The sequence below is a fragment of the Mus caroli genome, unplaced genomic scaffold, assembly GCF_978045245.1.
Source record: "Mus caroli unplaced genomic scaffold, Mus_caroli_1 scaffold_18, whole genome shotgun sequence".
Lineage (NCBI taxonomy): Eukaryota > Metazoa > Chordata > Mammalia > Rodentia > Muridae > Mus > Mus caroli.
Genome location: NW_028227273.1, coordinates 73,106,743 through 73,119,101, shown reverse-complemented (window position 1 = coordinate 73,119,101; position 12,359 = coordinate 73,106,743). Strand labels below are relative to the sequence as shown.

The 12,359-nt window shown below is 38.0% G+C and overlaps 1 protein-coding gene across 2 annotated transcripts; it reads right to left on the bottom strand.

Moving 5' to 3' along the window:
- Nucleotides 1–5,377: 5,377 nt before the first annotated feature.
- Nucleotides 5,378–11,972, bottom strand: LOC110283941 (vomeronasal type-1 receptor 4-like). 2 transcript variants are annotated; one of them, XM_085832726.1, is made up of 3 exons: nt 11,877–11,925; nt 11,624–11,741; nt 5,378–6,973 (listed from the first exon to the last, which is right to left on the bottom strand). In XM_085832726.1, the coding sequence occupies exon 3, from the start codon at nt 6,414–6,416 to the stop codon at nt 5,481–5,483; it is 936 nt and encodes a 311-aa protein (XP_085688852.1). In that variant the 5' UTR covers nt 6,417–6,973; nt 11,624–11,741; nt 11,877–11,925; the 3' UTR covers nt 5,378–5,480. The 2 variants fall into 2 exon arrangements, with proteins under 2 accessions (XP_085688852.1, XP_021005146.1); XM_021149487.2 differs by lacking the exon at nt 11,624–11,741 and having other exon boundaries at nt 11,877–11,972.
- Between the last annotated feature and the right edge of the window lie 387 nt (nt 11,973–12,359).

Here is a 12,359-nt window from a genome sequence, read left to right as displayed (position 1 = left end):
TCAAGGAAAAAGATCACATTATAATTTCATTAGATGCTGAAAAATGCCTCCAACAAAATACAACACCACTTCATGTTAAAAGACTTGGAGAGATCAGGAAGTCATGGCACATACCTAAATATAATAAAAGCAATATATAACAAACCAACAGCCAACATCAAGTTAAATGGAGAGAAACTAGAAGCAGTACCACTAAAATCAGGAACAAGACAAGGTTGCACATTCTCTATCTAGTCCATATATACTACTTGAAGTTCTAGGTAGAGCAATCAGACAACAAAAGGAAATCAAGAAGATATTAATTGGAAAGAAAAAAGTCAAAGTATCCCTATTTGCAGATGATACGATAGTATAAGCGACTCCCAAAATTCTGCCAGAGAACTCTTGCTAGACCTAAAAAGGGAAGTAGACACAATAAAGAAAACCCAAAGAACCCAGATGTCCCTCAACAGAGGAATGGATACAGAAATTATGGTACATTTACACAATGGAGTACTACTCAGCTATTAAAAAGAATGAATTTATGAAATTCCTAGCCAAATGGATGGACCTGGAGGGCATCATCTTGAGTGAAGTAACACAATCACAAAAGAACTCACACAATATGTATTCATTGATAAGTGGATATTAGCCCAAAACTTAGGATACCCAAGATATAAGATACAATTTGATAAACGCATGAAACTCAAGAAGAATGAAGACCAAAGTGTGGACACTGTGCACCTTCTTAGAATTGGGAACAAAACACCCAGGGAAGGAGTTACGGAGACAAAGTCCGTAGCTGTGATGAAAGGATGGACCATTTAGAGACTGCCGTATCCAGGGATCCATCCCATAATCAGCTTCTAAACGCTGACACCATTGCATACACTAGCAAGATTTTGCTGAAAGGACCCAAATATAGCTGTCTCTTGTGAGACAATGCCGGGGCCTAGCAAACACAGGAGTGGATGTTCACAGTCAGCTATTGGATGTATCACAGGGCTCCCAATGGAGAAGCTAGAGAAAGTACCCAAGGAGCTAAAGGGATCTGCAACCCTATTGTTGGAACAACATGATGTACTAACCAGAACCCCGGAGCTCTTGTCTCTAGCTGCATATGTATCGAAAGATGGCCTAGTCGGCCATCAATGGAAAGAGAGGCCCATTGGACTTGCAAACTTTATATGCCCCAATATAGGGGAATGCCAGGGCCAAAAGAATGGGAATGGGTGGGTAGGGAAGTGGGGGGCGCTATGGGGGACTTTTGGGATAGCATTGGAAATGTAATTGAGGAAAATATGTAATAAAAATATTAAAAATCAAAAAAAAAAGTAGGGTACGGAGCTAAACAGAATTCTTAGCAGAAATATCTCAAATGACCTAGAAGCACTTAAAGAAATATTCAACAGCCTTGATCATCAGGGAAATGCAAATTGAAACGACCCTGAAATTCTACCTTATACAACTCAGAATGGCTAAGATCAAAACCTCAAGTCACAACACAAGCTGGCAAGGATGTGGAACAAGAGGAACACTCCTTCAAATTGCTGATGGAATTGCAAACTGATACAACCACTCTGGAAATCAATCTGGCTGTTCCTCGGGAAACAGGAAATAGCTCTACTTAAAGGGTCTAGCTATACCACTCCTGGGAATATACCCAAAAGATGCTCCACCATACCACAAGCACACATGCTCCACTATGTTCCTTACAGCCTTACTTGAAATAGACAGAAACTGGAAACAACTCAGCTGAAGAATTGATACAGAAAATATGGTTCATTTACACAATGGAATAGTTATTTAGCTATTAAAAATGAGGACATCATGAATTTCGCAGGAAAATGGATGGAACTAGAAAATATCATCCTGAATAAGGTAACTCAGACTCCAAAAGGACATGTATGGTAAGTGAATATTAACCAAAAAGTACACAATTCTCAGGATACCCAGGATACAACCCACAGACCGTAAGATGTTTAACAAGCATGAAGGCCCAAGTGAGGATTCTTCAATCCCACTTAGATGGGGAAACAAAATAACCATGGTAAGCAGAGGGAGGGGGGACCTGGGTGGGAGAGGAGAGGAGGAAGGACTAGGTATTATTTGAGGGGGAAGAACAGGAGAGAAATCTAGAAGACCAGGAGAATGAGTGGATATATAAAGCTTCTCAGGGTGGGAAGCAGGAGACCCTCTAGAAATTCCCAGAAACCTTGGAGGTGAGACTCTCAGGAGTCAAAGGGGGTGACCTAAGCCAAAATGTCCAACAGTAGGAAAAGGGAACTTGAAGAGTCCACCTCAAGTAGATAGACAGGGTCCCAAGTAGAGTGACAGGGGTTACCAAACCACAGTCAAAATTTCTGACCCTGCATTTTTCCTGTTTAAAACAACTCCAGAGACAAAAGTGGAGAAGAGACCGAAGGAAAGGGTGTCCATTGACCAGCCCAACTTGGGATCTTCATGAGGGTGGTCACCAAATCTAACATTATTACTGATGCCATAATGTGTTTACAGACAGGCTGTCCTTTAAGAGCCCTTCCAGTACCTGAATGAGACCAATGCAAATAATTATACCCAATCATTGGACTGAAGTCTGGTACCCCTATCTCCATAGGGGATATGAAGAAGATTAGGGGAAGGAATAAAGGAGCTGAAGGAAACGGTGACCCATAGGAAGACCAGCAGTCTAAACTAACCAGGACCCTTAAGAGATCTCAGAGATGGAGTCACCAATCAGGCAGCATACACAGGCTGGTCCTTGGCAGCACATATATAACACAGGACTGGCTGGACTGTCCTCAGTGGGAGAAAATGTGACTAATCCTGGAGGCACTTTAGACCCCAGGGAAGGGGAATATTGGGGGGTAGCACCATTTTGGAGAAAAGGGGGAGGGGGAATGGGATGAAGAAATGTGGTGAGACAAGAAGGGGGCAATGGCTGGAGTGTAAGATAGATAGATAGATAGATAGATAGATAGATAGATAGATAGATAGATAGATAGATAGATAGATAGATTGATTGATAAACACTTCTAGAGAGGATGATTTTCTGAAATAAGTTTCTACTTTTTTTCTATATTTATTCTGCTCATGGTACATGTGGGGACTTTATCTCATTTTTGACAGTGCTTTCTGCATTTACCATATTTATAGACAACAATCATCTCTTCCTTACATTCTTTTTGTTTCTGTGTGTTTGTTTTGTTTTCCTTTTAATTCTTTTATTTATTTGCATTCCAAATGTTGCCCCCTTCCTGGTACCCCCTCCAAGAGATCTTTCCCCACATTTCCCATCCCCTTCGATTCTAAAAGGGTGCACCCCACCCATCCACAACTCTCACACTCCCACCTCACCCCGCCTCTTGGGGATCATGTTTCTACAGGATTAGGAGCATTCTTGCCCTCTAAAACAAGGCAGTACTCTGCTACAAATGTGTAAATTGGAGGGGGGGTAGGACAAGGACCAGCTCATGTATGCTCTTCGGTTAGTAGCTTAGTTTCTAGGAATTCACCACATGGTTCCTGACTAGTTGATACTGTTATTCTTCCTATGGGATTGCCATCCTCTTCAGCTCCTTTTATCCTTCCCCTAACTCTTCTGTAGGGACCCTGACTCAGTCTAGTGGTGGACTGTAAGTATCTGCATTTTGCATTTGTCCCAGTCAGCTGCTGTTCTTGAACATATTGTTCCCTAGCCTGTTTTAGCCTCAAGAAAATTACCTAAGATTAATGCCAATGAGAGATTGTTTGAATATGCAGATTAGAACTTCATATAACTTTTACTTCTGCTTTGCTCCTATGGGCACCAGATAAAGTCACTTCCACTGGTACTTTTTATATTTTTTATTAATTAATTAAAATTTTTATATGCTGTATCTTGATCAGAGTAAAACATTCTCCAAAATTCTCTCAGATCTGCCCTGTCATTCAAGTACTTTTAAATTCCATAAAGTTTACTTTATGTTGCCCAAGTACTATTGTGTGTACTGCCTGGCAATGAGTGTGCTCAGTTTAACACATAGTCACAACGTTACAGTAAAATGAATCTCTCTCTACCTGCAGCTATGCAATGCTACTAGGATTTCAGGTAGTATTGAAAATTCATGCCTATATTCCTCTTCCCTCAGTGCTGGGATAGTATCTTATGTCAGTTTTCACAGGTCTTGTGGAATACAATAATCGTGTGTGTATATATATATATATATATATATATATATATATATATATATATATACTGTGTGTGTGTGTGTGTGTGTGTATATATATATATATATACACAAAATATTAGACTCATAAAGCATGAAAAACAAAGCAGTTACAGTTATCTGAATTTGTTAGCTTTCATACTGCTAACAATTTCATACTTTTGTTATACCCTCCACTGGAGGAAAAAAACCCAGCCATAACCCTGATGAACAACAGCAAAAAAAAGTGAGTCCAAATGTACCAGAGACCTGGAGGTGGGAGACTCTCAGGACTCAAAGGGAGGGACCTTAAATGAAATGTCCTGCAGTGAGGAGAGGGAACTTGTAGACCCAACTCAAGGAGAAAGACAGGGCATCAAGTGAGGGATGGGGTTGCCATTCCACAGTCAAAACTCTGATTCATAATTGTTCTTATCTGAAAGAATTGCAGGGATGTAAATGAAGATGAACCTGAGGAAAGAAGGTCCAGGGACAGACCCAAGTGGGATCTGGCTCAATGGGAAGACCCAAGGCCTGACACTTTTACTGAGGCTATGAAACACTCACAAAAAGGGACCTATCATGACTGCCCTCCGCAAGACCCAACAAGCAGCTGAAAGACTCAAATACAGATATTTGCACCCAACCAATTGACAGAAGCTGCTGACCCCTCTGACTGAATTAGGGAAAAGCCAGAACAAGCTGAGGAGGAGAGCAACACTGTAGGAGGACCATCAGACTCAATTAAACTGGAACCCCAAGATCTCTCAAACACTGGACCACCAAACAGGCAGCATACACCAGTTGGTATAGGGCCCCCAACATATATACAGCAGAGTACTGTCGGGTCTGAGTTCAGTCAAAGAAGATGCACCTAACCCTCAAGAGACTGGAGACCCCAGGGAATTTAGAGGTCTTGTGGGGTAGGAAGGCTAGGGGGTGAGATATCCTTGTGGAGACAGGGGGTGGGGAAGATGTATGGGATATGGAACATTTGGAGGGTAGACTGGGAGGAGAATAAAATCCGGAGTATAAGATTAAATAAATAAATAAAATAATGTGAGCCAAATAAAGTAATATAGTGGGGAAAAATACAACAAAAATAACCAACCATATTATCATAGTATTGTAGACCCATTCAGGTAATGACATGTAAGGGAGAATATAGTACTATTCTGCTGTGAAATGATAAATGGATGAGATCTCACCATATATTATTTTATTATTATGCAGATATTTTGACACCAGTGACCCAAGTGATCTTCATCTTTAAAATAATAATAAACAACTTCAATTTATTGTTTTATTACAATATCACATTTTCTCTATATTTTTTATCCAAGTAAAGCAGAATCTGGAAACAGTGAAATCACGACTCATCACAAATGGCCCTAAAGTAGGAAAACCCATAGAAATGATGGCTGTGGTATTCATTACCCACCAAATGGGATCATGTGAAAGAGCAAGATAGCCTTGCAAAATTGAAGAGAGTGTATAAAATGCTAGAAAGGTGCAAACAAGAATCAAGATGGTCTGTGTGGCTCTGTTTTCAGGGGATCTTCTTGGGTAAGTATGAGTACAGAGGATGTGTTGAACCCTCTTTTTGTGTACATGAAGTATTGCAATCATGAAGGTGCTAGAACATACAATGAGCAGAGAAAATACAACTTCAGGAAACACACAAAATGCTGTATACAGTATATCAACTATTTTGTCACGGCCTAGAGAATGGCAGAATTCAGAATCTCTCTTTTGTGTCTTGTTTTTGCTATTCTTCTTGGTAGATGTATACACAGGGAAAAGCATATTTACTAACATAAACAAGATCCAGAAGAGAGAAATGGGCAAGCCCATAAACTTTGTTGATTTGATTTTAAATTTCTTCCAATGGGAATTTCTGGGGCTGATGGTGATTGCCTGGAAGACACTCAAGAGACAAGTGGTGATAATGGACATGTTCCTGCTAAGTCTTTGAACATATAAAATAAGTTTGCACCCAACATCATTGAATAACTGGTTCCACCCAAAAGCTCCCATTATCTGGGGGAAACCTTTGGAAATAATGATCAAGGAGTTAGATGTGAGCACATGTATGAGAATCATGTCTCTGATCTTTAATGTGTGTTCTTTGTGGTATAGGGTTAGATAGTAGAAAAGGAGAGCAAAATTTCCCAGAATACCAAGTATACTCTGAAGTGAGAGTCCTATTCCTATTGCCATGTTCCTGGACTCCATTAGGTTATTCAACATTTTTTCCTTTAAATTATGGTAATAATCACATTTGTGAACTATGTATTAAAGTAAGTTTTCTAAGTTGGGACATGTATGTGTAAGAATCACAGTACTACCTATTTCCAAGTCACACAGTGCAACATATCAGAACTCTGTTTCAAGACAAATATTTTATCATCATCATAAATCATTAAATATCAATGAAATTGTTAAAACCTATAAATGTAGATATTTATGGACAGAAATTCTACTACATTTTATCGAAATGTTAGCATTAAGAATAATGGGGTTCTATCCTGTGAAACACGATGGTTAGTGAGTCCAAGTGGAAGGAGTGCTCACTTCTACAATCCAGAATGAATTGTGGTTTATGAATCATACTGGGAAAGAGCAATAGCAACTGTATGCTGTGTGGTGAACATTTATCAAATGACAATAGAATGAAAATAGGTGATTCAAAACAACAGGGCAAAGACAAAAATAACAATGTGCAAACTAGCTCTAGTTTCTAACCAGAGACGTCCTCACATGGCCATTAGAGATGAATTGTATCAGCTGATACACACCAAGGTCATCTGTAACAAAGCAAATGAAACATCAAGCCATTCACAAAAACAAAATGCCTCAAAAAACTACCCAGGAAAATATGAGTATTTACATTATGATTACATTTATATAGAACACTGCATCGGTCTACATTGAGATATGCAACTAAATCCTCATAATCACACACCAACTCATAACTCCACAGAGCAAAGTATTGCTTTAATGACAGAGAATTGTACCAAATAGAGTTGTTAATTTTTTCTATGTTTTGATGTGGAGAAGTTTAGGTAGTATCTCACTCTAAAATATTATCTTTATCTGGCATAGAACATTCTAAAATCCCACTACCACAGCCTATGTATTACAGTCCAAATATAATCACTTATTTCTTGATGTAGGTCTTCTTCACTAAGATGAGTTTTCCTTGAGAATTCCAGTGGAATTTTTTTATCTCCTATCACAATAAAACAGAATGATAATTTTTGAATGGTTGCTTAAAGATGATTGGTAAGAAAGAGGGGGACTTTGTAGAATAAACAACAAAAAGAAATGGCTAGATATTCAAAAAAAACCCCAAGACATGAATATTCATGCCATGCATATAATGAACTAATTATGACACTCTTTTAAACTGTGTCCTCAGTCTTTGTGATAATTTATGGTTTTTGCATATTCATTCATATTATTAAAATATGAAAGGAATATACAGCATTTTACAGAAAGAAGTTAAAAACACAGCATGTATTAGACCTTCTTAAATTCCATCTACTTGGAGTAGACTCAAAAGGAAATGCATGATGTATACTCACATATAAGTAGATATTAGCCATAAAGTACAGGATTACCATGCTACAAACCACAGATCCAAAGAAGTCCAATAACAAGTAAGGTCCAAGGAAGGATGTTTTACTCTCCCTCAGAAGGAGAAATAAAACAGATATCAGAAGTAGAAGAGGGGTGGAACCAGGTGGGTAAAGTGAACAGGACAGGGAGATCACATGTAGGGATGGAGGGGAGAGAACAGAAATCAGTGGCAGGCAGGGGAATCTCTAGGATGTGCTAGATATCTAGGATGGTACCATCTCCAAGAAGTCTATGGAGGGAACTCTAGCTGAAACTCCTAGTGGTGAGAAATATGGACTTTGAAGAAGCCACTTTTACTTTTGCCAGACAAGACTCTTGGTGGAAGAGTAAGGACACCAACACAACCAAAAAGCTACAACCCAAAATGTATCCTGCCTCTAAGATGTTTGGGAACAAAAATGGAGGAGAGACTGAATGACTGGCCCAACTTGAGTCCCATCCTGTGGACAAGAAACACTCTCTGCCAGTTAATTATATTCATTATACTTGAAGACAAGAGCCTAGCATAACTCCTCGGAGACTCTCTGCAACCAATGAAAAAAGGTGCAAACACCGAGAGACAAACATTAGAAAGAAGAGTTGGTGGAAAAATTGAAGACTCCCCAAGAAGACCAACAGAGTCAAAAAACCTGGACACTTGGGGGCTTTTAGAGATTGAACTACGAACCAAAAAGAAAACATGGGTTGGGCATAGGCTTCTTGAAGATAAGTAGCAGATGGGCAGCTTGGGCTTCATGTGTGTCTCTCAACAACTGGAGAGAGAGCTGTCCCTGAATCTGTTGCCTGCCTGTGGATTCCAATCCCTTTGTCGGGCCTCTTTGGGAGAGATGAACCTAGATCTACAGTTGCTTGATTATGCCAGAGTGGGTTGATAAGGAGGGGGCCTCACAGGTCTCAGAGGAAAAAGGAAGGGAGTTGAGCTAGGGGCTGTGAAGACTGGGGAGAGGCTGCTATTGGTGTGTAAAGAGAATAAATAAATTAATAATGAAAAAATGAGTCAGGACCTTAACTATTATTCAGTGAAGAGCAGTGTGAAATGATATGAGTAGAAAATACCTATGATTTCATTTTTACTCGGAATCATTTACTTTCCATCTTCAAATCTGTAAGTCATTCTTTCATTTTCCAATACCTGCCATTTTTTTCAGAACCACAGGATGTTTTTGCAGGAACACACAATGGGGTAATATTTATATCAACTTAAATCAAGAAGTCTCAATGAAAAGTACTTACTTAAGTTATTATTTTGTTAAAAAGGCTTCCTAAATTTAACTGAAAACTACAAAGAGCTGTAAACAATAATCAGTATGTAGCTAATGTCATTTCACACTATCCATAAAGTCCAAGAGAAATCTTTGTAGATGATTGCCAAATTTCAAAAGATAATTTGAAGCAATTTAGTGACTTGAAAACTGAGAACGCAGGGCGGTGGTGGCGCACACCTTTAATCCCAGCACTTGGGAGGCAGAGACAGGCGGATTTCTGAGTTCAAGGCCAGCCTGGTCTACAAAGTGAGTTCCAGGACAGCCAGGGCTACACAGAGAAACCCTGTCTCGAAAAACCGAAAAAAAAAGAAAACTGAGAACATGGACTGGCTGCTTGCACAGACAGTCACATAATTTTGTGCTCAATGATGTTATGTCAGCTACATTTTGAAATGTTTAAATGATAATCAATTTATTTCCACTGTACCCAAAATTCACATCATATAAAAATACAGTTTTTATACAGTGTAAATCAAGAGAAACTGCCTGTGTCTATGTTGAATTAGATAAACTGAGATATACCCAAAATTTTTATATCCAAATATCTTTATGATTTCATGATGAAAATGCAGTGGCATATCTCAAATAAAGAATAACACAGTATTGTTTTCATGAGTTCAAAACTCATGAATAGCTATGAAACATAAGTGTCATATATTATTACTGAAGTTAACTGGAATATTAGTCAGTAAATATATTTCATATTCAAACTCCAGAACTCACCTAAAATACATAACTAATGTGTTGTTATTTGATCTTTTAAATTTTACTTTTTATTCTTTTTATTATAATGTAATTACATCATTTTCTCCTTCCAATTTTTCCTCAATAATAACCTTCCTTGCTCACTTTTATACTGATTGGCCTTTTTTTGAATAATTCTTGCTACATATATTTATATGCATATATTCACATATATTTAGACATGTGTATATTTATTCTAATACATAAATGTAATCTGTATATTGCTGCCTGTACTGTGTTATCAGAACTGACCATTTGGTACAGAAAATCACATCAAAATGAAATGCAGATTTTTGGAGTCCAGTTCCTACTAAGATGTTTACAATTTAATGCTTGCACATAAGGTTCTCTGACCATTTAGAAAACAAATAAGTACAAATGTAAGAACCAGAGAAAAACCGAGCATGGTGGTGCACTCCTTTAATCTCAGCATTCGGGAGGCAGAAGCAGGCAGATTTCTGAGTTCGAGGCCAGCCTGGTCTACAGAGTGAGTTCCAGGACAGCCAGAGCTACACAGAGAAACCCTGTCTAAAAAAAACCAAAAAAACAAAAACAAAAACAAAACAAAACAAAACAAAAAAGAACCAGAGAAAAGGCTAATTGGCTTTAAGGTTGTGTCTTCTAGGAATGTCAGATGGTATACACATAAAGCCTTGACAATATGACTGCCTAAATGTGAACAGAATAGGAATGACAATAGACATGCTACTATCATCAAGTTTTGTCAGAGCACTGGAGAGTCAGACACAAGAAGTTATTTGGAATCACAGACCAGCACACCTAGCATAATTCAAGTTGCAAGCAACTGAGAGACCATGTCCCAATTGAGATTGACCTGTGTATAAATCAACACAGTCGATGAAAAATACATCTAAACTTATCGTGCACCTACACAAAAAATATAAGTATACAAACTAAAACAATTAAGACATTTAAAATTATAGGTATTTATTTATGAATCCCCCAATTTACTAAAAGTTTTAGAAATAGAGCTTGTGAAGGTCATTTAACTTCAAGAATTACATACAGTCTGAGAATATGAGAAGTTAGCATTGCATAAATTTAAACAAAAAAGAAAATAAGCGATATGGAATAGTCCTATGGTTAAATCTTTGCCTGCCATGCCCATATTTACATGTATGAACAATACCAAACATGAAAGCCAGGAAACATAATATTAAGATTTTAGAGACTGCTAAATATCACTAAATAAAGGGAGATCACATAATGTTCATCTTATGTGAGCAGTACAAAACTTTCCATGACAATGTCATCTGTCCTTCAGCCCATATTCCCAATTTCAAGGTAGAAAGCAGCCTCTGCAGTCAGAACATCACTGATTCTTAGGTCCTGCTCCAGACATACATGTAAGTCTCTATACAAACATATTTTTACTATAGAAGCTGGTTTAGATTCTAGACTTTTTTTTCCAAATTAAGATGACTATAATTTCACTTTAATATTTATCAAGCAGGAAAAGCTTTTATCCCAACATTTATTATTGTTGTATTTAAATTTTCAGTATGATTCATGTGGAAAATATGGAAAACAGAAACAGAAATTACATAATTGCTATGATTCGTAAGCAGCTTTGAAGTCAGATTCAATATATTTGAAAATTAACCAATAGTCAGCATCAGACAAGATTTTATCTCACAATGTTTGGAACATATTTAGCACCACGTCAGGGACACTCTTCTCTTTAGCAAATTTGCTTATAGCCCAAAAAGTATTCTTCATCCTTATTTGAAGTTTGTTTGCTTGTGTTTCTGTTCCAGACTCCCTTCTCCAGACATGAGCACTTACCAGATCTCACTTATTTTCTCTACTTAAGAGACTCAGTCCTTGGTTCTACAGAGGCTTGATGTCCCAGCATAGGAAGATGCTAGAGTGGCAGGAGTGGGTGAGTGAGTAAAGGAGCACCCTCATAGAGGCAAAGGGGAAGGGGATGGGATGGAGGGTTTGTGGAGAGGAAATGGAGAATGGAGATATCATTTAAAATGTAAATGCATAAAATGATTAATAAAAAAGAGAGAGAGAGTCAGTACAAATCACATACTTCACTCTTTTCCTCAGCAGAACCTTCAGCTCAGTGTACAGCTCCTGACATGACTATCAGCACTGTAAGAGAGACAGAGAGAAAAACCCTAATAAAGGTTCATAGCTTTATGACTTTATCTCCCTCAGAATTGGAAGCTATCTCACCTGCACTGTCTCAAAAGAGACAAAGTCTTTGGAGAGCCTCTTGGGATCCCATGGTCACTGAAGGCTTACAGAAAGAAACAGTGCTGGGAACAGCATACATTGATGTGTGAGAGTCTTACAAAAAACGTGTGTGTCTCTTTGGACTCTAATGTTTTCTGGGTTCATCTATACACTGTAAACAATTAGTTTTCAAAAATCATGAGTGTTTCCCTTTAAAGAACTAAGATAGAACAAAGAAGATTCAGGCAGAAGTTAAGGGATAGCTAATGAAATATCAGTAAGAGGAAAACATGACATCAAATCCATACTAAAAACTATTGTCCTCTTTGTACAACAT